At 39.7% G+C, this 26,330-nt stretch overlaps 1 protein-coding gene across 2 annotated transcripts in view; it reads left to right on the top strand.

The window, feature by feature from the left end:
- Positions 1–25,930, top strand: part of G3BP2 (G3BP stress granule assembly factor 2) — a 30,001-nt gene extending 4,071 nt beyond the window's left edge. Inside the window, exons 2-12 of one of the 2 annotated variants that reach the window (XM_082050749.1) lie at positions 5,061–5,179; positions 10,087–10,168; positions 11,152–11,325; positions 12,228–12,318; positions 13,293–13,395; positions 14,841–15,021; positions 16,298–16,396; positions 19,637–19,739; positions 21,856–21,984; positions 22,175–22,293; positions 23,017–25,930. In XM_082050749.1, coding sequence (XP_081906875.1) covers positions 5,085–5,179; positions 10,087–10,168; positions 11,152–11,325; positions 12,228–12,318; positions 13,293–13,395; positions 14,841–15,021; positions 16,298–16,396; positions 19,637–19,739; positions 21,856–21,984; positions 22,175–22,293; positions 23,017–23,289 — 1,449 coding nt within the window. In that variant the 5' untranslated portion in view covers positions 5,061–5,084 and the 3' untranslated portion in view covers positions 23,290–25,930. The remainder of the gene's footprint in view (positions 1–5,060; positions 5,180–10,086; positions 10,169–11,151; positions 11,326–12,227; positions 12,319–13,292; positions 13,396–14,840; positions 15,022–16,297; positions 16,397–19,636; positions 19,740–21,855; positions 21,985–22,174; positions 22,294–23,016) is intronic. The other variant, XM_082050750.1, reaches the window with a different exon arrangement.
- The last annotated feature ends 400 nt before the right edge of the window (positions 25,931–26,330 follow it).

The following is a 26,330-nucleotide window of genomic DNA, read 5'->3' as shown; positions in this document are numbered from 1 at the left end:
ATGTACGCCAGTGAACATTTTGACTACTCAGCACTTAGTGGCCTTCAGTACTTCTTCAAAAACAAATTGCTGCTGCCCTCCTGTGCAAACTGATGGGTGATAGTTTGGGTGGGTTTTGTATTTGTTTGAAGAACTGACAAACACAGCTTAATAAATAAAGTTATAAATAAAGTATAAAAATTATTATGGGCTGAATGAATTTGCACACTTAATTTGGTGTGGACTTGAGAAATTATTGTGGCAGTTGATTCCCACATACTTCAGCACTAATGTCCCAAAGTGAGCTATATCTCATCCTTTTATCCCTTAGCAGTTTCATCTAGTTGCAAAGTCTGTCATCTTCCTATATTTGTCATGGCTTGCATTTGTTATTCCTGGCCATCAAAAGATTATTTTTGCAGAGCTGAGGAAAGCCTGTAATAATCTTGTATCTGAATCTAAGAGAATGTAGCTTTGATGTTGTGACAAGGTTAAATTAATGTTACTATTTATTTTAGAACTAGCAGTTGCACTCAGTGTTGTTTTTTGTGCTTTTGTTCATTTGCTTATCTTTGCATGCAAATAACAAATTTCTTTCTGTGCTAACTCTCCCTTTGTTTTTGTTTTCTTGAAAGAAGTGAACGTGGCAATAACTCAAGATAGGAACTTGGTTGTTTGAGGTAACAGTGACAAGCTTATCCAGTCCTGGCTGTGGGCTTAAGTTGTTGTTAAATTGTTATGAACTTGAGTTGTGCAAATTGAAGTTGCAAGAAGTATTGCACTGGTGCATGTTACTTCAGGTTTGGAGTCTGCACCCCCAGGTGGGTGGCTCTGTGTCTCTTACCTCTGAGCCTTGTCTGGAGAAGAGAATTCCATGTTCCGTTGGGTCCTCCAGTTTGAGAGTTTATTACAAAACATATCATGTGGCTGCCAGTTCTCCTTGGTTCAAGAATGCACTGCAAATCCAGGATACCTTTCTGGCAGCACAGGAATTGGAAGTACTGAATATGGTGGAAATTAAATTTTGTTAGGTAATTGTTAACATCTGCTTGATGTAGGCAGAATTACTTGTGGACAAGCAACAATTGCAGGGGTGTTAGCCTGTCTGTGTAGCTTATGGTTTTTATCAGTGTGTGTGATGGAGGGGCATTCTATAACACAACAGTTGCACCATAAGAAAACTAGAAGATAAATTTTCTTGATTTTTAGTGTTTGCCATCTCAGTTTCAGTATTTTGTTTCTGGGTAGTATGTACTCAAGTGTCTCAAGCATTAAGTTCTCATTAAGACACTTTCCCAGTGGCTATTCAAGCTGACCTAAGAATGTGGCTCATTTCATTCAAGTGAGACAAGTGCTCAGATTCTTCTTTCTTAGCTGTTTACTCTTTACTCTTTAGTACTCTTTACTCTTGAGTACGTACCAATGAAAACTGGAAAAATAAGTATATGTATATATATTATCTATGGGGCTTCCATTAGTGCCTAGCAAAACATGGAGATACCATTCTTTGTGAGTTTACACTATTTAAATTGTTGATGCCAATGCCTTGGGTTTTTGCTTAAATTTCATTGGTGCCTTTACCTCCAAACACCTCCGTGACCTGAAGAAGGTGCTATACTAATTGGGACATGTGGAGATGTTAATCTTTTTTAAAACCTGTTTTCACAGCACCCATGTTGATAGCAAGGAGTATTGGCACTTTCATTTTACTGCCTTTTAATGTCTTGGGGACCTGAACAATTCATTAAGCCTCCACTACCCCATATTGATCTTTGAAGAGATAATGAAAGGAAGTAATACTGAGACTGGCAAAGAGTTTTACTGAAACATCCTGTAAAATACTACAATTTTGTGATGTAAATCAATAGTGCTATCACTTGAAATATGGACAGAGGTGGACTATACTAATCTCTTTGAGCATGTAAACCAACTTATGTTTCAAGTCGTTAGGGAAGAATTTACTTTGTGTGATTATTGCTCACTTGCCTTTCTCAGATTTTCTGAAAGGTTTCAGCAGCCTTTCCTGAAATAACACAGCTTCCAGTGAAGATCTAGTATGATACAGATCTGACGTAGTGTAATGACTTGTCACAGATTATTATGTTTTGTACCCAGAGGCATATTCAGTGTTCCTTGTGGCATGCCAGCAATTTGTTAACATATATACTTTTCTTATTGCTATATTCATAAGAATGTGTGTTGGCAATGATCTGCTTTTTAATAGTTTCTTTAATAAAAAAACAAAGGGATGAAGCTCTGTCCTTGTGTATTCTCACAAGTGCTTGTGGTAATGACTGTATCACCAATTTTGTGTTCATCACCTGCTGATGGGCAGGGGAGCAAAAAAATAGCATGCTCTTACCTGTAGAAACTGAGGTTCTTTTAAGGTTGGTTTCTAAGTAAAATTCCCATGTGTGTGCCATTACTGTCGCATGAGTCATGTTAGGAAGATCCCCAAATAGCTCAGTTTTTGTTTCTTTGGAGGTTCCCACTTTGAACATGAACAGGGCTCAAGCCCTTGATGTCCTTTAGTGTTCTTGGTAGTTGGTTTTGGGTCTGATTATCAAAATCACTTCCTCCAGGGGCTTGCATGGGTCCATGCTAATACTGTGTTTCAGAGTCTTGGAAGGTTATAACCAAAATTTTGGATAATCGTAAAGTAAGTTTTCTGGGTTTTTTTGTCTCCAAGTTCAAAACCTGTATTCCAGGCTTTGCCTGCTGCCTTGCCTACAAGGTTTTCAGGACGTTGTTTCAAGTGTGATTCCTGGCTAGCCGTATTTGGGAACAGTTTTTGGTATTGTTTTGTGGCTTGGATTGCTGGGTTGAGATTATTTTGACAATCCATTGAGTGTAAACTATTTCAGCTAAGTACTTGGGTTTTTTTTATTCTGAGTTCCATTTTGATGCAAGATCTGACACATTTGTGGCACTATTCCTGTGTATATTTTACCTTTATTACAGGCCCTTCTTGAGCTGAGGTTAATCTCTCAATTTCTGTTAATGTGCTTTATGTCCTGGCCAGCTGTAATTGCAAACAGTCTTTTTTATTTGCTGTTGAGTTGAATTGCCTGGCTGAGGTTATTTTGGTAATAAAACTAAACTCTTATTCTAGGATTATCTCCAAGTTTGAAACTTAGATTTTTGACCTGGTATTCTTTGCCTGCTGTTTTACCTACACATTTGTTTTTTGAAAGAGAGAAAGTAGATGAAGCTTTCTTTAGAGAACGGGAGGAAATCTCATGGTTGCAGACCCTGGTATTTATGAGTGAGTTCAGCCTTCCTGACATGAACTGAAAAAAAACATCATGTCAAGTTCTGTCAAGCCATCAAACAGACTTCTACAGTGCTGAAGATCATTTTATGACATGAGTGATCTATGAGACAGGATGGATGGGTGGGAGCATAGCAAGTGAAGAAGAACCGTTTGAGGCAGGAGAAATTGACAAGTTATAGTTGGTCCCTGGAGAGGCTTATAAAGCAAATCTTGGGTGTTCAGGTCTGTGAAGGACAAGGTGTTTGGAACAGCCAGAGTGAATATACCAATGGCAAATCGTAAGTGACCAACTAGCTTGCCCTCTGATGACATGAATGGCTCAGTGGAAGAGGAAAGTACAATGAATGTTTCTATGATTGTAAATGTGGTTTACCTTAATTTCAGTAAGGCCTTGGTTTTCTGTAGTACCCTTGAATCCAAATTGGACAGCTATCCTATGAGGTGGATGGGAAGCTGGACAGCCAGAATCAAAAGTTTGTGGTGATTGATACGAAGTCCAACTGATAGCTGGCTGCTAGCAAAGTTTCTCTGGGGGCAATATGGGGGCTGATGCTGTTTAATGGTTTGACACTTTTCTTGTTACCTGGATGATAGGCTAGAGTGATCCACAGCAAGTTTCTGGAGGGATAGCCTGGAGAAATAGGCTGACAGGAACAGCACAAAGCTCAGTAAAGGCAACTTACCGACTCCTGTGTGTGTGTGGAAAAACTGCATGCAAAAGTGAATACTGGAACATGACTGGGTAAGAAGCAGCTTTGCACAAATGGACCATGGTATCCTGGCAGAAAAGCTGAATTTGAGTCATCAGCGTACCTTTGCAGTGATGAAGGGCAGTTGTGTTCAGGGCCGAACAAGCAGGAGCTTGGTGAACAAAAGTCATTCTTCCCTTCCACAGAGGATTTGAGTACCTGGAGAATGGAGACTTTGAGAGGGCTGGGCTTGTTCAGCCTGAAGAACAGAGGAGCAGCATGGGGAGGTGATACATTACTGCTGCCTTCAACTACCTCATGATAAAATGGCAGCCGACAGGCACAAACTGCCAATGGGAGTTCTGTTTACGTGTTAGCAAATAATCTTATCCAGAACTTATTTTAATGAGCAACATGTTAGAAACTGGCCATGCTTCGCACTTGGAGTTGAACCAGGTGACCCGCAGAAGGCCTTTCTGAACTAAATTATTCTATGATAAATGTGAAATGCAGTGAGCTTGGACAAGGAGTACCCAAGATTTTGGTCATCTCTGAGGTATAAAGGTTTCCCTTCTCAGTCTACAGGGAATGTGAATCCAGCTCAAATTATAACTTCAGAATATTGGTGCTATCACCTGTGTGTTACAGATGTGAGAGTAGCCTTTTGAAGCAGATACACTTTGAGATAAAGAACTATTACTGTCCAACTTAGGAAAGTATACTCCTGTTTGTTTTTGCAGTGCTGTTGAACTTGAATTTTTAATTGCTCATCTGTTTATTGCCAAAGTATTACATAAATGGTGGTAGATGTTTTTAACAGTTTGCTTGTTTGTTTGTTCCTTGGTTAGTTTGTGTTAGTTTTAGTTTGTTTTGTTTTTTTAAAGTACCTGTTCTTTAAGGGACTTATTTTCCCCTATTCCCTCCTTGTTAAAGTAACACATGAATTGACTGAAGTGTTTCTATTTACTCAAAGGAGGTGGGAGAGGTTGTCCTGAATTCGTGGAGAAGTTCCGTGTGAATTAACTTCCTACTCACATAATTGTTTCAATTCTAATATCATTATGGTCACCCTTTTATGAGGGTTGTCTTCAAACTAATATGAATGTTTTTAATTACAGCATTTGACACTGCATACCAAAGAAATGGTGATGGAGAAGCCAAGTCCCCTGCTCGTAGGGCGGGAGTTTGTGAGACAGTACTACACTCTGCTAAATAAAGCTCCTGACTTCTTGCACAGGTAACACTTGCACATGCAAAGTGACTAATGATTTTGTACAAAAATGTGTACTGTTCATTATTAATCAGATAAATATTCATTTCTGAGTATGGCATGAAACAGACCTCACTAACTTCTGGGCTCTTAGAAAACTATTTCATCTTACTGAAAACTCTTTAGGCTCAAGAACCAAGTCTGACCATATGATTGTATGGCACATTAGCAAGGTATTTCCTGTGTGGAAAAGTGAGCTATTTCTCAGCTGATAAAATGGTAATGTGGACATATTCCAGAAATACTTGCCTAAAAAGATAGAAAAAAGGAAAGAAAATGGAAGCACTTACATTTAGTACCTACAACAAGCCTGCTAATTATTTCAGGACACCATATTTTGCATTGCCTTTTAGAAGTTTTTCCCCAGATTATGATTGGAGATTTAATTGGAGATCTAAGTATAAATGTCATGGCCTGGACAAGGTAGGTGGAAAAATACAGTAGTTTTCTTTACCCATGTTCATTGTTTAAGTGGTACTCTTAATGTGTTTCTTCCTTTTTTGTTGTTGGTGGTTTGTTTGGTTGTTGGTTTGTTTTGGGTTTTTTTCCCTTCTTTTTCTGGTTTTGATTTGCTACATGCAGTTTGGCACTTAAGATTTTGCATTTCCACATTCGGACTTAGAACAGCGCAGACTTGTAATAAATAAGGGTGAAAGTAGCTTTGCCAGTGTATAAAAAGGAAAAAAGCAATCATTGCTTCGGTTGGTCTTGTCTGAAATCTTGACATAAGGTTCATGGTGAAGAATTGGACTGTCTGATGGAGAACAAGTTAGAGCTCTCAGATGGCTTACTTAAGAATTCAGTGTTTTGAATAATGCCTCTTTTCATCTATAGCTTTGAGTTAGGGAAAATGAATGGTGTCATTTTTATTTAAATCACTGAACAATTGTGGAATCATGTTGTTTTCTGTATTTAAATCTAGTTTTTAAGGCATCTAAGAATCTATGTTTTGTAATCTAACAGAAATTGAAAGCAGGATTTTTAGCAATTGCAGATTTTTTTTTCTCACCCCCAAAACTTCAACAACTGAGACAGATCAAATTAACAACTGGGCAGATATGTTCATGTAACACGTTGATACCTGACATACAAACTGTCAGCTCTCTCTGACCCAAGAACTACATTCTTTAGGTACATATCACAGCTGGGTGTTCTCCCCAAATGACCTGGGAAGGGACCTCTGGCCTTGGAGGCACCTCTTCGACAGGTCCATCAGAAGTTAGCATCTTGTTGATATGCCTGACTATCCATTGCCTATAAAGGTCAAGCAGTTGAAATTCTTTTAACAGACTGTACCAGTATTTCAAGGCAACAGTTATGTTGTGAGTGATAATGCAACAAAAATCCTGTTATTGAACAGCAGAGTCGCTTTGGAATGATAGAAAAGCCCAAGTTATTACGACAATTTTCTTGTTGAAGTGTGCTGTCATTTTGCTCTGTAACCCAAAAATTGTTTGTGTAAACAAAGATACAGGGAAGAGTTTATGAGGGCTCATTAGACCATGTTTCCCAGCCTGATGTCAAAAGTAGAGCAAGAATGCTATCAATTCTGCACTGAGATTGTCTTTTGTAAAATTTATTTTCAATTGCAATTAAATTGTATATTGGGGTAAATCGCCCATGCCTCAAACCTGGTGTTGAAAAGAGTCTCTGATTTTGCTCATAAGAATGGTTACCTGTAATGATTGTGACTCTAACCTTGGTAGGATTTGAAGGGTGTGTGTGCATTTTGATTTAAGAAGCGAAATACTGTATGTTTTTCCTCCCTGACTGCTTCAGTCCAAGGCCAGCCAGCTATTCCAGGTTTACCTTCCCTCCGCCTTCCCTGAATATGGAAGCATTAGGGAGCTGGTGTTACTGGTACATTTGGGATACAGACTGATGTTTCTAGACTGCGGTGATATGGCATTAGCAGAAGTCTACACATGAGGAAAAATGGTGTCTCTGGAGACATTTGGCCTGTTGAAGACAACTTTAGTGCTTTGTAGGAGGTACTAGATATTGTTCCTACCCCTCTAAATCTCAGGCTTGACTCAACTCTTGAAAGGCAGCTTTCCAAATTATGCTGTATGCCTGATAGGTTGAGTGGGAACGGGGAATTGTCCATAGAGTCTACCTTCTTCAGGAAATTGTGTTTTCATCAAGGGCTCTAGTCCAAAAACACTACAGGATTGTTCTTCGTTTTTAAGATGGAGGTGCTGTTGATGACTGGTTGGTTAACTGTCTCCTGGAATGGCCCTGCTAAGGTTGGGGGAGCTGGATAGACACTCATGAGGCAAACTCCCCTGGTGCAGGTGATACTCTGGACTCAGGAATATTCTCTGCCAATTTGAAAGGTGACACAGGTGTCACTGAAAATAGCATCTGTGAAATTTCTCTTAAATACCTCTGGACAGAACTGTCCTAGAGGTTTTGATGTGGTTTGGTTGAAGAAGTTGTTAAAATCATAGCTGATTGTTGAGCTGCTTGTAGAAAATGTCTTCCAGCCATCTTTAGTCTCTGCCACTGCTTTCCCTTTTTTTGGACCACGTAGGTGGCTACTTTTTACTAGTAAGGCTCAGTTACAGAGGACATTTGCCTTTCTGTTCTTGGGCCCCACCTCGTTTATGAGTGATGTTCGTCTGAGAGAGCATCTTATCTTCCATCTTTCTCTTCCTGTTAGTCTGAACAGCTTGCTCACTGCAGTGGAAGGATTTTTGTTTTCATGGTTTCCTGGTGCTTGACATACTCCTTCTTGCAGGCAGTGAGTTTGAACAGCAAGTGTTTAAGTTATTTGTTGACAGCACAAAGTATCCTGTCACAATTCATTATCTAAAGCTTATCTGTGAGTTACAGGTAGTCAGAGATGAGTGTGCCCTCCAGTGGGTGTTACTCGGTGTAGTTTGCATGCGTGTTGCACTTCAGGTTAATTTGTATGGCTTTCCTGGCCCCTTAACTGAATTCAAATCTATAATTCCCTATAGCTGTGGATTCAACGTTTACTCCTTTCTTGATCTGCATTTCCCACGTGTTAAGTTTTCTGCCTACCAAAGAGTTTGAAGGGTTCCTTAAAAGTGAGTTTAAACTCTTGGTCTCCCTGTGAAAGCACTTAATAAGATATGCTGACTGTCAGAGAGTCTACTTCAGAACTTAAAGAGCAAAAATATGTTTTCCTATCTCCTTGTGCGCTGCCTTAACTGAACTTTTGTTTTTCTGTGCTGTTAGGAAGTGCAGGACCACGCTCAAAAACGTGATTATGCAGTTGGTACCAAAGAAGAAAATCTTATATTTCCCAGACTTTTTTTTGACATAGTCATGGGAAATACAAACCTTGGGTTTGTATTTTCAGGAAAGTAGAACTGGGAAGAGTTTCTAGGTTTAGAAATGCAAATGTGGAAGTTGTAGTGTTTAATTCCTTATGTTAAAACTGACCTTTTGCATTGGCTTGTTTAGCTAGAGATAAATGTTCTGTGTCCTTGCCAATCTGTGTGACAGTGAGTTTATGAGAAGGACTTAATGAAAATTTTATTTCATATATACAGTACAAGGGTGGATAATAATGGTTATCCTGTAGAAGTAAGGCAAGTGTTAGGACTGAGACAATCACTTCCAAGGCAAAAGGTGCTTCTAAATAAAAAAGGGTGTGATATTATGTTTTTGCCTGATCTTCTGTTAATTTAAATGTGCAGAAAATATTAAGCACATGTCACATACTTTATAACCTGCCAGTAAAAATCCAAAACAAAACTTAAACTGTTCTGGGCTCGAAATTTGGAAGTGGAAAGAAAAATATTGGAAAATATTGGAAGCAAGCATACATATATTACATATAAAAATATAACCTTTTGAAATCCAATCCAGAAGCTTGATTGAGAAAGGATTTTTGTTTTGGTTGGTTGGTGAATTTGTTTGTTTGTTTATTTTCTGTTGTTATGGTGTTTTTTTTGTTTGGTTACGTTTTTTCAAGTGGTCAAGAGGTTTGTGCTATTTACAAGACCAAAAAGACGCTGCTACTTGTTGGGTAGCATAAACATGGAATGTTAGTCTTGTGTCAAAAGTTACACAGTGGAGGCTGCTGTAAGTAGTAATTCAATTACTGTAAAAATGTTGCAATTAATACAAATTAAATATTGTTCACTGCCTAACTGTAAGAAAGATAGAGAAAATGCTACTTTTGAGCTACATATACTACTGAACTTATCCCTTGGCGTGGCAGCAGTAAGATGTAGTTTTGTTTGGCCTTCTTTAATTTGCTGTTTTATAACACTTGATTTCAGACAGCATTTCTTGTGGAGGCTTTTTATTCAGCTATGGTGCTGAAAAGAAGAATCTGGTGTTTTCTAATACTTTGGAGGTTTGTAATGAGCTCTTTGGCCATTGTTTCTGAGAAAGCTGAAGTGTGAAATGACAGACACATACAGCAGAATAGATGAGGAGGCTGCATGCCTGGATAGACAAGTTGTATAGACTGAATCCAAGAGAGAATCCCTCGCTGCTGCCACAAGCTTTGAAGAGAAGGGCATTCAGAGAGGCACACAGGTTGTTCCTCCGTAGGCTAACGCATTGCCTGGGTGGTGTAGCTTTAACACAATCAGGTGATTTTGATATTGGGAACCTTCAAGCCACCTTCCTGAATGGAAAGAAAACAAAGGCTGAGGTTGATGTAGGAGCTTGCTATAGATATATATGTATTTTTATATATATATGGCAAACTGAAATGCTGACTATTGAGCTTGTTTGTTCCTGTATTCTGGGAGCCTTGGAAGTGGAAAATATATCTTGAATTGCTGTTTGTGCTGAAATTCCTGATGCATTCATGGAGCTGTACAACTTTTGGCTAAAATTTTTGCTAAAATATTTTCACTGCTATGACCTTTACATCTCTTCACTTGCAGGTTTTATGGCAGGAATTCTTCTTATGTCCATGGAGGACTGGATGCCAGTGGGAAACCACAAGAAGCAGTGTATGGTCAAGCTGTGCGTATCAAAATGAGTCCTGTGGTCCTCAAATGTTCAGAACTTCCTGTATAAATCAGTCTTTTTCTTTAACCAACTACTTTGACTTTCTTATCTGGAATTTGTTGGCTTGACTTTTTTTGCTTGATTGTTGCTGTTTTTACTGTGGGTTGTGTTTGATACTTTGGCTTTGCACCTAGATGGCAGAAAATACATTGAGGATGGGAAACAAAATCAAGAGGACCTGTTAGACTAGCATTACTTCAGTTAGAAGTGGTTCTTTGGGAAGGAGACTTTGATCTTTGTGGCTTACATTGAATTTTGTATGTTATAATACCAAATTCTTCTGTGGGTAGAGTTTTCTTCAAAAGGAATAAAAGTGATATAAGTCCAGGAAACACAAGTTTTTGCTTTGGCTGTAGCTTTTTCTCACAATAATGTCTGCTACCTAGGGGCATCTGTTCACGTGGTACCCACATCTTTGAGCAACATTGCTCTAAGCCCAGGGCAGGTTTGGTTTCTTCTCCTTTTGCCAGCTGAACCTGGGTTGGCAGTAGGAAAATCTTGGCAGTGGAGATGTTACCCACTCCTGTGATGTTGGGGTACTTCATGGATACACAGACGGTTGGGGTTTATGTTTGCAGGAGTGGTGGTTGGTTTTTTTTAAAGACAAGGTAAATCCTCTCCCTCTTAAAGGCCCTTTAAGAAATGAAATCCTTAAAATAGGTCCTATGTAGTAATACAGCAAGAAAAAGTGGATAGCATGTTGTAAGCTATTTGACTACTCTGAGAAGCACTTCAACCCTGGTGTAAAACTCCAGAATAAAAATTACATGAGCTCAAGTAGACTGTCGTCAGGGAAAGACAATTCCTTGTTTCTGTATTTACCTTTTGAGCTTCAGTGGGGTGCTTTTTTGTGTTACTCAAAAGTACTTAAAAGATACTTTAAAGGTGTAAAGCTCTGTACAAAATTCAACGTAGCTGAAATATAACTCTGTTTCTAGGAGATACACAAGAAAGTGATGTCATTACAGTTCAGTGAATGCCACACCAAGATTCGTCATGTGGATGCTCATGCTACTCTGAGCGATGGGGTGGTTGTGCAAGTCATGGGAGAGCTGTCAAACAACGGGCAGCCAATGAGGAAGTTCATGCAGACCTTTGTACTTGCTCCAGAAGTAAGTATATGTAAAATTGTTTTAAACTCCAACTAATGATGATGGAATCCTGACCTGTAGCTACAACTTGTCATACTGGGGCAAAAGATATGATCTGGATTTTAGAGCTTGGCCCAGAGGCTGTCATTAAATGTGTCACAGTATGTGAATGCAGAGAAATGGGTATATTGGACCCATCCCAAGCTGGTTTATTTTTTTAGACTTGAGATATTGGAGCAGTAGAGCAAAGCAAATTGGAGTTTGCATTTGGGAGCTGCCATTGGCACAAATAAATTAAAAACAAACAAAAAAAATCAGCTCTGCAGATCCAGTCTCTAATGCAGTTTTGTACTTTCTTAAAGTCTGCTGGCACATGTGAGTATGGGTTGATGCTACACAAGTTACTGCTCAAATTTAGCTCCTAGCAAAAGAAGAGCAGTGCTATGGTAAATGGTGTTTTGTGTTCTTTATAGTTCTTTTCCTCCATCACAAACTATTGTGTGGCTGATAAATAATGTTTCAGAGTCTTCTTGAATGTCTTTGTTGTTTTCCTATGCAATGCTGTAAGCGTACAGCCTCCCTGTGAAAGCTCATTCTATTTTTTTATTGTAAGTTTTCATAATAGTGAAAATTCAGATTTCTTGATGAAACTGAGGGACTTTATGTTTAGTTAGAACCTATGATGGTCGTGACTTAGCAAAAGTGTTTTTCTTTTGCTTGAAACTTTTTCAGTTGAGCAGAAGTTACTGTTCGATTGCTTGCTTAGAGAAGAGGTACCACTTGCAAAATGGCATTAGTGAAATAGTCTTCTTCCAAAATGTTGGTGTGTACCCCAAAGTTTATATCTCTAATCCATCCATGTTGTTGACTGCTAATTTGTAGGATTAAAAAACAAAACAAAACAGCGTGTTGCTTTTTTACAGGGTTCTGTTCCAAACAAGTTTTATGTCCATAATGATATCTTCAGATATGAAGATGAAGTATTTGGGGATTCAGAAGGAGAACTTGATGAAGGTGAGAAGAACTGTACTTGTGATGTAGAGTTTGTCTTATTCTTGTTCCTCTAGCACATATGCAGAGCTTTCAGAAGTGTACAGAGGAGCTGGAAAGATACAACCTATATTGCATTCTCAGGGAGCATTGTAATTTGGGAGGGGACTGAGGCAGGCAGTATAGCTTATGTGGCTGGGACTATCTGCTGGTCCAAAACATTATGTCAAATTAAGGTGGTGTAGTTTTACCTTATTCCTTGAAGGACCATACTGGCTCAGGGTGGGTGAGGCTTGGTACAGAATGGAAATAACAAGCAGTAGTACTTTTGCTGCAGCTAGTTTCATCAGGTAGCCTTGATTTCTCTGCTCAGTCAAATTTGTAGGTCAAGTGATTTGAAGAGAAGAATCTAATTGGCTTTTAGAATATGAGATGTAATTCACATTCATAGCATCATCACATTCATCAACTAATTTCTACTCACAAGCTGAACTTGACCTTACTGTTTGGGTGGATCTGTTCACTGAGACAAAGCAAATCAAAGGAGAGTACAGCCAGGATGTATGAGCATGTGTTCACTTGATAGTTTCTGGACATTTTTCATATTGGTTCTATGGAACAAAGCATCTTTGGCAAATCATCCTTGTATTTGAGGTTAATCATAGTTTTAGGTACTGGGATTTATGAGTTAACGATGCAATCTTTCTCTTTTACTGCCACCATATGAAAAACATGTGCTGCTTTCAAAGACCCTTGAACCTTCCTCCCAGAATTTTCTAGCAGCAGTGTGTTTCTAGTTTCTCCTTTTTGTGAAAATAGTAAGAAACAAAGCCTCTTGAATGAGTGGAAGGGTCTTCTGCCTTTCCTTGCAGCTGATTTTGCCTTATTTTGTTGATTAAGCTTTACTTTTATTACCACTAGCTTGATCTCCTTTTATTTTAAGTGCAGCTTGTGTATGCTTGCAGAGGTGCTTAAGGAAGGTTTTCTTTTTGTGTCAGAATCTGAGGAAGAGGTGGAAGAGGAGCAGGAGGAAAGACAACCATCACCTGAACCTGTGCAAGAGAATGCAAGCAGTACTTATTATGAAAACCATCCTGTAACGTAAGAAGTCAATTTTATTCTATGAAGTTGCTTTTTTAACAAAACCAACAGAATTGCTTTAGCTTTGGATTCTGGATGTGATTTAGCAGGAAGTGTAGGAAACTACATTTAACTTGATGTGGATCTATGTTATGTTAACATCGTATTATTTTGAAGCACTGATTCTTGAAGGGAGAGAGGAAGTGTGGCCTGTTGCTATGTTAGTAAGTTATTTTCATTTCTGGTTTCAAATGTGAGGTGAAAGGTAGCAACCATATTTGCATACTGACTTAATTTAGTCTTTGTTATATAAACTTAGTGAGTTGCATGATGTAATTTATAGGAACAGGTGGTTTAACAAAGGGGTGGCTAATGATACATTACCTCTCAAATTTGGGTAGCATTTGAAGTTGAGAGGAAGGTCTACTTTCTGAGGAGCTGCTGTACAGCTACATTGGAGGAATGGGTGTATGCCCCAAGTGTCTTCAAAACTAAAGAAGATTAAAGGAAAAGTTTATGTTTTTACAAGAAAAATACATTTTGTTTAAAAACAAAAACCAACAACAAACAAAACCAAACAACACAAAATGCCTGTGCTTTTTTTTGAAACATAGGAATGCCTTTTAAATTAGTAGAACTGATCACCTGCTTTCCTTGTTCAAAAAAAAAATTCCGACATCACTAGATGAGGTCTTGCCAGCATCATTGGTAAGACTAAATGCAGGTCACATAATGCTTTTCCTGAGAAATTTTACAGAAGAGGAGAGTCTGCTGGAATTCTGGCAGTGACTTGGGAAGTTTTTGGTGCCTAAAAGAGTTAAGTAATGTTTTGGGGTTACTGTGCCAATTGGAAAGAAGTTGCAAAGCAAGATTCATTAGATAATCACTTAGACATAGGCTAACCCATGGCAGGAGTTGCATAGGCGTAGGTGGAATTTGGTAAACTTTTGGGGTGACTGAAGAGAGAAGTGAAGATCTTCAGATCCCTTACATTTTGCACACACAGAGTGGAGAAGTTATGTACGATTTTCAATAAACAAGACTTGCAACTTTTTGGGCAGTGAACTTACGTGGTGTTTCTGTAAATCAGCTACAGGTTTCATTCCAAAATTGGCTTCATTTTTATGTATAGCTGAATCTTCCATTGGTCTGTCTCCATGTTTCTATTATTTTAGGAGCAGCAATTCTTAAGTACCCAAGGGTTTACATGTCTGTGTAATTTTCAGATTCTCTGCAGAGAATTGTAAAACATGTCTTAGCTTCAGCAGGAATAAAGTTGGCTTTGTATGCAGCTACAAGGCTACAGCTTTACTTGCCACAGTATTGTCGATGTGGCTGCCATGCAGTAGCAACTGGAAGCAGAACAATCTTTTTAATACCAGCCATTACCACAGCATAGTTTATATAAAAAGTCATAAAATACAAAGCAATTGATGAGCTGCATAAAGTGCATTTGATTATTGTAGCAATGGGATAGAGGAGGCACTAGAGGAACCATCTCATGAACCTGAGCCAGAACTGGAATCAGAAACAAAAACTGAGGAGCTGAAAGCTGAAGGAGAAGAGAAGACCCTTGAGGAGCTAGAAGAGAAGTCTCCATCTCCACCTCCTGTAGAACCTGTTGCACTACCACAAGAACCACCAAAGGTTAGTTAAGATTCATGTCTTTGCTTCTAGGTGCAGATGATAAACTGGAAGATTTGGGTTTGAACTTAGCCTTTTGAGTGGCCAAACTCTTTTCAGTGTTATGTTTTATGAACAGTGAGACCTTGAACTTGTGAAAATGTGAAGTTTCACTCAAAAAGGAAAGAAGGTTAAAGTGCTGCTCAAGTCACTATTGTAAATAGAATGCTTTTCTTGTAAAGTGTGCATGTGTTTTTCTGTGTGTATAAAACTTTTTAAATGTGGAGTTAATTTATTTTAAGAAAATACCTCAGGCTACCACCACCAAAAATCTCATACAATGGGAACCACTGCTCTTCCTTGAGAAAACCTATAATGCATTGACACTTGCAAAATTGCTGGCAGTATACATTCAGAATCAATATGGGGTCATTGAAAGGGGTCTTATAAGAAAAATGGGGACAGACTTTTTAGTAGGGCCTGTTGCAGTAGGACAAAGGGTAATGGTTCTAACCTAAAAGAGGGTAAATTCAGACTAGGTATAAGGAAGGAATTTTTTACACTGAGGGTGGTGAAACACTAGTCCAGGTTGTCCTGAGAGGTGGTGGATGCCCCATCCCTGGAGGTATTCCAGGCCAGGCTGGACGTAGCTCTGAGCAACCTGATCTGGTTGAAGATGTCCCAACTCATTGCAGGGGGGTTGGAGTAGATGAGCTTTAAATGTCCCTTCCAGCCCAAAGTATTTTATGATTCTATGAATTACCATCTCCCTTAGAGGCAGGATGCCTAATCTTAAAAACCGTCATGCAACCCATGTATCGTCTGATGTAGTTACACTTAGGTAGTTTGAAAGAGATGGGAGGAACCGGTGAAAGCTGGGGAGGGGTCATTTTCTAGCTCCAGCATGTGTCCTCTATCTTTTTTTTCAATCCTTTTCCTCTTCATTTTTACTTCTGACTTCTGGCATCCACTTTCTTTCTTTGTGTAGAAGACATGTAATGCTACAGGGTTTTCAGTCCGTGGTTTGGTTACATCATGGAAAGCAGTAATCTGGGGATGCTGAGGGAACCAGGCTCACTCAAGTAGTGACAGTGGGTATGGTACATACTTGCTCAATACCATTGGAGTCCACAGACAGCTAGAACTGCAAATCTTTGTGTATCTTTGTTGTAATGCTTGCACAACAATCATTTAATAGTTCAATATGAACCAAAAGTGTATTTTCAGCAGACGAGTTTCCCTGTAGGAAAATCAGTGGTTTGCGATGATTAGTAGTGTAGGTGTGTTGCCTTTCCTGCAGGCTTTCTCTTGGGCTTCAGTGACCAGTAAAAACCTGCCTCCTAGTGGTACTGTTTCTTCCTCTGGAATTCCACCCCATGTTAAAGCACCAGTCTCACAGGTAACCCATCTGTGAACTTTGGATTGTCTCATTACTTCTGCAAACTGCTTCAGTTCTTAAATTAACAGAGCAATTTGTTTGACTTAGAATTGCACAGATTAATTGTGTCTTAAATGTTAATGCACTCACCTTGTTGCAAGAGAAGGCACATACATTTAACAGGTGTAACTGGATGATTGTGACGTTAAAATCTGTTCATGTGGAAACAAGTAATCACTGCTGAACTTTTTTGATTTATCTTAATGGGATATGGTTTTGTTTACAAGGAAAAAAAAAAAAGGAGAAAAAAACCCTCCCCACAAAATGGTAGTTTTCTAAAGTGTGTTTGACGGGGGGTATTTCATTGGCAGAAGTGTGCCAGCAGTGAAAAATGATAGCACCATTTCCAAGAAGGTGCAAGTGCTCTTGTAATGCTAATGTCTACTGAAATACACTGGATTTCATTATTGGTTTATAATTAACTTGTCATAGAACCCTGTACCAACTTACGACTGTGTGAGGAATGGAAGGATTCATATTTCCTTGCCAAGACAATGCTGTCCTCCCATTTCTAGGTTGGTTGGGGGAGAAGGAGAAAGAAAAGAAGGTCTGACTGGGTGATTGCTAATGTCATGCACATGCCAAGCTGGTGTGAGATGGTCTGAGACTCTCAGTTCAGCTGCCTCCATGTTATAAAAATCCTTAAAATAAAAATTTGTGCTTTAATCTCTTCTACTGATGCTGCACACTAAAGCACTGTGTGTTGGAGTAGCTCACGTCCAACCTGCTTTAAGAGACTTCAGTAGAGCAGCAGGGTTACTGCATCTGTTGGTTTTGCACTGATGTTTTTCTCAATTTTTTACTGACAGAGAAGAGCCTGTCTAGGATTGCTCTTCAATCAAATGCAGGTTAAAAAAAGAAAACACAGAAAAATATAAAGGGGGGGGAAAAAACCACCACCCTTGTGTGGTGCTACTTCTGGTTTGTCAGGGCTGTCATGGAAATCAGATAATGGCTGTGCAATGAGCTGGGAAGCCTGTCTGTCTTCATCAGCTTCAAGAGGGCTTTGAGCATTGAGATAGTATTTGAGCAGTAAAAGCTGTGGTTTTTCCAGGACAGAATAGATTTTCCTTATGCAAAACCAAAATTGTTTTTCTAGTTACGATTGATTTGCAGGAGAGAGGGTTGATTTTTGTAATATGACAGCAAGAATCATTTAAAATCACCTGTACAGAAGAGTAGAATGTAGCTTAGAGCTGTCCACTTAAAACTCTTTTGCATTGCCTATACAGCTTGTCATGTTTTCTGCCTTTTCAATTACTTTTGCTATGACTGTATTTAAGTAATTCTGCATGGAAGTTTCTGAATGATGCCTAAGTGGAAAGAATTTAAAGTCTTGGCTCTTCTGGAGACAGAATTAGTCAGTTCTCAGCTCCTCTTCTTGCACACTTCTCAGACATGGCATACAGAAAACTGGTAGAAAAGGCACCTGAACAATTTCTACAAGGGGTCACAAATCAGTAGTAGCTTTTTCATGTTCTGGATCCATTAATGTCAGATACTGTGCATGTAAATGAGGACAGTAAGTGGCCCCAATGGATGGGTGGCTCCTTTGGGATGCTGTTCTAACCAACATCTGTGATGTTAAAAGGCTGCTGTTAACTGTCCTTCTCATTCCTTTGTCCACATCACTCCCAATTTTTCCACCTTTTATCAAGTTAAAAATGTAGCCTCTGTAAGTACTAACTCAGCACCCCTCTAAGGATGTGCACATACCGCTTTGGTTAGAAACCAGTTCCATTCCTGTTTTGGTACAGCTATGAAGTTAAACGAGTCAGTGTTTCTTGCTCTTTTTCTTCTTAGAAATCAACAGGGACGGAAGAACTGAGTACTTAAACCTGATAGCAATAAGTATCTAAGAAATGGGGGTCTGAATGTACTGAGTTTCTCTTGAGAGGTATAATTTATAATGCAGTAAAGATATGTGAGTAAAAGATAGCAGGGGAGCTCCAGTGACCCATGAAGTGGTAAGACGAAAAGAGATTCAACAGGAAGGCTGATTTTTCTAGTTTATTCTTGGAATTGAAAAACTGATCCTAGCAATGCTTGAAGGACAAGCTAATGCCTAGCTGTGTAGAGCATGAGTGATAAGAGGGCTGAAACCTTTATTTGATACATAATACCTGCATATTTCCTGTAAAGTAGTCTTTTTACCCCAGTGAGCTAGTCTCTGGCTGGAACCGTCAGTTGTCTCGAGTCCTTAAAGGAAAATAATGGAGGTGTTTCACATAAAACACTTCTCCACAGCAGTCTTGGCCTATAGCCATTCTCCTTGTGTTTAGTGTTCCTCAGGAGTTAGTGTTCTTTTTTCTGCTCCTAAGGATAATTTTGTTTTTCCAAGTTAAGAACCCAGCACAGCAGCAGCTGCTGGACTGTTGTACAGAAAATGGAATTTAAAACATGTTGGAAATTGCTTAAGTAACCAACAGGCTGTGTAGAAATATTTTTTATTGTTCTGTCTCTTTTTCCTCAAATTATCTTTAAAAGCATTTTTTGCTTGCAAAAATTGGAATAGGTGTTTTAGTTCCTATAAATTTGAAGGATGTCCTTTGAGCATCATGGACTTGACATCAGGAAAGTTGAAGACTCCACTCAGCAGGTAGTCTGTAAAAATTGTCATTTCAGGTGGCTTTATTGTATCGGAAATACTTATTACACTTCAGAAGGCTTTTGCTTTGTTCTCCTCTTTCTTCGTGGTAGTTTCCCTGTAGTTGTTCTGCAGTGGAGGAAAAGAATCTTTCAGAGACTTGGAGAGATCTCTTTGTGTTCGTCTCACACAACCTCTTAATATGTGAAGTCTGATCTTGCCATGAGGAAGCTTCAGTTGATCAATGTGGGCTTTTTAGTCAGGTTGAGGAATTCTTGAGTTCCAGGGCGTTGGGGTCTCAACACCCAGTCCAACATGGAAAATTCACCTTAGCTGTGTCTTGTGGAGATGTTCTGATTGAGAGATGTTTGCTTTGAACACTGCAGTCCTGGATTGGTACAGAGGAATTTATAGAGGTAAAAAAAAAAAAGTATTCCCAACCACATTGACATGGATATATCTCTTCTGGAGTTTTGTGCATGCCACTTATCTGTGTTTTGTGTTGTGGGTTTTGTTTTGTTTTGGTTTTTTTTTTGATTTGGTGACTTTTAGGGTTTTTTGTTTTGTTTTTTACTGGCCAGTGTTTAATAATGCATATTCTCCTCCTGTTTTAGCCAAGAGTTGAAACTAAACCTGAAGCTCAGTCTCAGCCTCCTCGGGTACGTGAACAGCGACCCAGGGAAAGACCAGGTTTTCCACCTCGAGGACCTCGACCAGGTAATGTGGATCAGCATGTGTGTGTCCGTTTGGGATTAGTTAAAGAGAAGTGTCTCCTTGAGGGATCTTACCCATACCTGTATTGTATTTGGCTGTTCCTGCTGTCTTCAACTAGAAATGAGAGAATGTGATCAGGGGTCCAAGTTGGTGATGAGTTCTTGCAAAGCTCAAGACATTATTTCCAAGCTTCTGGTTTGTTGAAATGTTTTTTTTCATAGTTAGGCTACTAGCTTATGTGCTTGAGTACCTTTCACGTGGCTTGATGCAGTTCTGAAAAGCTGGTCTGTAAATGTGATGTTTTTTTCCGTGTCCTCTGATTTGCTGAACCTTTGAAGGGTTAAATGCCTGTTGTTGCTCTTTGTTTTAGAAGAAAACCTTCATAACGTGATGGGCTCAGTCAGCTGATAATTTTATACATATTTTTCCATCTTGTGTAATTGTCTAAAATGCTGTTCTCCATTTGACTGCCTCATATTTGTCTTGGTTTATTAGCAGGCAGTTCTTTTTATTTTCTTACTCATACCAAGTATTCAAGTCTGCAGGATGGTCTGGCTAGAAAACGTGCACGTTTCCTGACAGCCATTACAAGTGGTGTTATGATGTCAAAGTCTTCTGCGTGGCATTCCTCAGTCCAGCCTGATCACTTGGCAAGCCTCTGTGCACAGTTGGACAAAACCTGTCTAGTCAAAGGCCCAGAATTACAGGTTGTTGATGACTTCATCATCTTCCCTATGCATGAAATGAAATCACAAATTTTAAGGGGAAAGTGGTGTTTGTGACTATCCTGAAGGGCTAGTGTAAAGCTGACAGGGTTTTGGCAAAGCACTGCCTGCAGAAGTGGTTAAGCCTCAGTGACTGTAAGCCTCTGCACCAGCTTTAGCTAAAATTGGCTGTAATTAAGGTTTTCAGTAAGTGTATGCCAAACTACAGTACAGACTGGGCTTAAAAGTGCTTTTTTTCTTTTTGCTCGGATAATGCAAATATATCTTCACTTGGGGCAACACTGAAACTGAAAGGATTTAAGTCACCAGGAGAGAACCATGACGTGTTAGCAGTTAACATGTCTTAGGTTTTTTTAATGTCATTTGTACCAAGGAGCAAAAGCTACAACTTGTGGTTAAATGAAGTTGCAAATCTGCATTTCTGCTACTCTTGGATGCGGGTGCAGCAAAACTGTAGTGCAAGTCCTACAGAGAGCACGTAACAGCGCCTGAGTGTTTGCATTCTGATCTTATACCGGAAGGTACCAGGGGCAGGGGAGAAAAAGCTGAAATCTCAGTTGAGCTTCAGCCCCATAATCTTATTTTCAAAGGAAGTCAGTGAGCCGTTTTATTTGTTTAAGGAAAGATTTCAAACACACTAGCAAGCTTGTTGTAAATGGGCTTGTGGGGGAAGCGGAGGAGAGAAAGAAGCACATACCTATGCTGTAATACTTTGGGTACAGCAGGGGTAACAGTGTGCTTCTGTCACACTGCAAGGCAAGTAATGATTTAGTAGGGAAATACAGGGAAAGATTTTATTTTGTGTGCTGCTAACTATACGTTGGTTGAGCTAGAGAGAACATGAGGAGCTCTCTTGTATTTGGAACAGAACGGTGGAAGATTAAAGCCAGAAGGGGTGACTGGCAAACACTGTTTTTAATGTGAGTGCCCAAGTAAGGATAGTGGTGGTGTGCTAAAGAATTGATGAGGAGATGACTTAAATCCAAATCTTTGAAAAAGTATGTTGTAATAAGTGGCAAGTTCCTCTTCAGCATCATGATTTAAGATATAACAGGAACCTCTTACAAACTTACCCGATATGCCAGATGTTTTAGTTGACATGGATTTATTTAACCTAACCAGGGAAAATGGATTAATAGAAAACAAATACTTTGTGGTATTACAGAAAAAATGTGATAGAGATGTGCTCGTAGGTGACAAAATTGTCAGGACTATATGAAGAGGAAGATAGTATCCTCCACCCTGTGTCACCCATGGTGAATATAAGCTCAAGGGCTGAAGGTACAGAATTGTTTGAGTGACTCTTCTCAGTGCTGTTTGTAGATGCATTCGTAAGAGTCTACACGCATGTCGTAACCTCAGCAGCTCTACCTTCTTCTTTCTGTTGATCGCAGGGAGAGGGGACACGGAGCAGAATGAGTCAGATAATCGCCGAATAATTCGCTATCCAGACAGCCACCAGCTCTTTGTTGGGAACTTGCCACATGACATCGATGAGAGTGAACTGAAAGAGTTCTTTATGAGTAAGTAACAATTTCAGCTGCAGAGACTAAAAGGAAAAACTCTAGAAAAGTCACATAGCGTTCACTTAGGGCCACATGGGGGAACTTCTACACAATGTGACTCTATAGGTGTTGTCTGGAACAAGCAGAGGGGTGGTAGTGCTGGCACGGTGTTTTTAAATGACATGGCTTTTCCCTTGTGTTTTCCCAGGCTTTGGAAATGTGGTAGAACTCCGCATAAATACTAAAGGAGTAGGAGGAAAACTGCCTAATTTTGGTTTTGTGGTATTTGATGATTCTGAGCCAGTCCAGCGAATTTTAGTTGCAAAAGTAAGTATTGGCATTGAGTAGATATCACAAAATGGACCGAATGACCTAAACCCCAAGGAGTGTGGGCCGTCCCCATTTGTGTTGCTGTTGTTCCTGGTATTCATTCAGGAATGGCAATTGTAAGAAAAAGATCATTTTGGCTTAGATAAACTGTGGCAGCATTCCTCCAACAGCATCATAGGGAATTCAGGTTTTTTAGCTCTGCACATAGACACTGCATGGATCTCAATGCTTACTTTTAGAGATCCTTTTAAGCTGAAAGCCAGGTATGTGACATTTTGAAGGCCATTGCGTGAATCTCTGAATTGTACATCCTGGGGCAAGAGAAAGGAGTGAGGTTATTAGTCATTGTGACATGAGGAATTGGAGAGGAGGAAACAGCAGTTTTCATTTCTAGTATGTGGGAGCAAGACCTGGTAGAGCAGTTCTTCAGGAACATTAGCCCTGAAGTGAAGAGTCCAAAGACAACCCCTGCCCTTACTTGAGAAAGAGATTTTAATTCCTTGCATGTCAAATGAATTTTAAAATGCTGTTCCATTTACTGTAGACTTCTAGGGCTAAGCTTGTGTGTTGCAGGGAGCCCTTAACACTTAATTTTTGTCTTTGGCATGTAAGTGAAGGTAGGCTGTAGCATGCAGCAAATGCAGTGTTTTCATATGCCTTGTGTAAACGGACTTTGTGAAATGGTGACTAACATGTGCCTTGAAAATTTTTCCCTATAAGCCTATTATGTTCCGGGGTGAGGTGCGCTTGAACGTGGAAGAGAAAAAAACAAGAGCTGCTCGTGAAAGAGAGACCCGAGGCGGAGGCGATGATCGTAGGGATATTCGACGCAATGATAGAGGCCCTGGGGGTCCCCGTGGAATAGTGGGTGGTGGCATGATGCGAGACCGTGATGGAAGAGGACCCCCTCCAAGAGGTGGCATGGCACAGAAACTTGGCTCTGGACGAGGAACCGGGCAAATGGAAGGCCGTTTCAGTGGACAGCGTCGCTGAAATCTCCACTGTGGGCAGACAGTCGTGGCAGTGGTACATTACCCATCGTGTTTGCATTCTTGTTAATTTCTTTTGGCTTTGGAATGTGACACAGCCCTTCTGATCATTTCTTTGACGTGAAAGCATCCTTTGGTTTCCAGTTTAAATTGAGGTGGACATTCTTTCCCCAGTTTCACAACAGGAGTCACACTGTTAATTTATAAATGTAGACTTGGAGAATTGAGGACTGGGGAAAAAAAAAAAAAAGACCAGTTAACTATCTGCAACAAAAGTGAACTTAAGGACATGCCCAATATAATTCAGGTCCTTTCAGTCAAAAATCCTCTGCTGCACGTTTTGTTTAAGTGTTATTGTTTCTGCCTGTTACTGTTGGAAACACAGATAGTGCAACTGGTGCAATTGGAGAAGCTTGCCTCTTTCTTTTTTTCCTTCTTAGAACACTCTGCTCCAAACTAACTTATGTTTACGCACTCATCAAAATGCACTAAAGGGTACTCTGAACTCATTTATATTGACATCTGCAGGAGGCATCGGAGGAAAAAAACCCTTCATCCTCTTACTCAGACAGAATAGCTTGTGAAACGGTGCGGGCATCTGATCTGCTTGCTGTGACCAACATATGTACACACACAAACCTTAATAAGACTACAAGTTTCTTCCAGAAGGAATCCATTTAGCTGTAAACTAAACAGAATCCAGAGTTTCAAAGTCATAGTCCTGAGTACGCACCAAGTTTGATAGCTGATGTGAGATTTTTCTATCTGCCCCTCTTCAGTACACTGATGGCTGCTCAACATGCTCCTCCTTCCCCTTCCCTTTTTCCCTTCGATAAGCACTGTACAGTGAAATTTGTCTTGACTGTATTTAAGTTCTCTGGTAATGTAATAAGCATGATGGTGCCTTCTATGAATACATCATTCCAGTCTCGCTGGTGATTTTGTACAGTATAGTGTATGAATTACTGTGCTGCAAAGCCAATCAGCTGCAAAGCATTTAAAGGAAATAATTGAAAAATTGTATTAAAAAAATTGCAGTATCTTTCAATCAGTAAACGTTGCTAAAATTATCATCCCCCTTGCTCTTCAATTAACAAGTTTGCCTGTTATTTTGCAGAGGGGGGGAAGGGAGGAAGAAGGCATCCAAGTAGACTCCAGGTTGTCTCTTCTCTTTAATTGAAGAAAATGGAGTTGAAATCTCTCTTGGTTGTGAATTTCAGAAGTCAGCCAAGAAGGTTGAACACTTTTGGCCAGCTCGTAATCGGTAGAACTCAGCATCCTTTGTGAGGGTGAGCTTGCCAAAGGAGGATACTGCAATTTTCAGAGAAGAAAATAGCAGCTCTGAAGTATTTGCATTTTCCAGTTGCGCTTTTTTAAAAACTCTTCCTCATTTTGCACATAACTCTCAGCTGAAGTTGTTGACACTTCTGTGGCTCTGGACTAAAGGATAGTGTGATGTGTGGGTTTTCCCAGCAGAGAGGTCCATTTCTGGATGACGTTCTGGAGCACAGTCCTGTAACTGCGGCTGCAGCAGACGGGACGTTTTGGCTTGATGCTGGGTCATGCAGCAAGTGCCTGGCCCTGAGGTGTCGGGAGTAAAGGAAGGGGGTGTGTTTGTGTGTACGTCTGTGTGAAAGCGTGACCACTTGAAGCTGCTTCTAAGCATGGAAGACCTCAAACAAAATAATTGCAATTTCAAGTAAAATCAGATAGGGCATATTAGCAATCTCTCTCTGGGTTATGCAATCATTTGCTGTTTGCAAGTACATTGGGAGGTTTTGCACGTGTTTTTCTGATAAGTTAGGCAAAGTCAAGTGGCATCTGTCTGTTTTCTCCCAGGCTTGAGGTCTTCTGTGTTTGATGGTAAGTCTTTGACTATTTTCATACACGTTTTTTCCAGGGCACATTTTTTCCAGTCTCTGTTTTCATATTTCAGGTTTTTGTTCAAAGTCTTGCATTTTCAGCTGTTACCTGGAAATCTATAGTACTTGAACTGCTCACCACACCACAACCCCATTTAGGTTTGAAGCCTTTGGACAAATTGCTGTCATCAGTTAGCAGTTTGCCACCAGTGTGTTTTGTGTAGCTTTTTTTTTTTTTTCCCCCCTTTTGTAGTGCTGTGGTGTTTTGCTGCCACCTGATCCATTTGTATGGCAAATGGCACTGGGAATAATGTCAACAACAGAGAACGGAGTATTAAAAAGAGCTACTGAGCCATTCTGCTTTTTGGCTTGCTTCTTAAGTGACATGAACAACCATTGGAACGTCATCTGGAGAAGTTTACATGGTGATAGCTCACTTGCTGTACTGTGGACTCCTTCCTTGTTCTTGACCCTCTGGATAGTAAATGTACCTCTTGGGGCAAAGGAAGGGATTCACTGACCATTACTGTTAGTTGCTGATTTGTGGCTGGTGGGAGTGCTTTGTTGTTACGGTTCTATTTCAATACACTTGGCTGACCATCTTGGCTTTAGTAGGTATACAAGACAGTGGATTACCATCTTTATTGCTGTAACATGTCAAGCATTATATGCTAGTAGATTCTAGTTTAATTGTTGCAGGTGGAAAGTATTCTTCCTTTTAAGTTTCCATTCTGAATGTGTTTTGACTAAACATACCAATAAACTACTGATGTCTGCAGCATTTATCCATGTCCTTCATTCTCTTGAATGCAGGTTGCTGTAGAGCACTGTTTCAAACCTTGCTATATAGAAATTTTTTTTTTAAGAAAATTGCTACTGGCTTGTCAGATGACGGTGGGAAGCTATAGTAGCACAGTGTCACATACTTTAGTGTCATATATTTCAAGTGTTTGACACAAGTCAACAAGCAGCGGTTTGTTGTGGCTGTATAAATTGATTTCCTGGGGCACTGGCTTAAAAAAACACAGGGTCAGCAAGCCTGCCAGCGTCTGGAATGGAGCAAGGTAAAAAATCCATATGCATGTCATACGTGAGAGCTGGTGGGCATCGAACAGAGAAAAAAGTGAGAAAAGGTAAGGGGGCAGCTGAAGGATGTCAGCAGTGACATGTTCAGTGCTGTAGT

This window comes from Streptopelia decaocto, assembly GCF_964273445.1.
Source record: "Streptopelia decaocto genome assembly, chromosome: 4".
Classification (NCBI taxonomy): Eukaryota; Metazoa; Chordata; class Aves; order Columbiformes; family Columbidae; genus Streptopelia; species Streptopelia decaocto.
The sequence above is the reverse complement of the archived record's forward strand: the minus strand, read 5'-3'. Positions and strand labels throughout refer to the sequence as shown.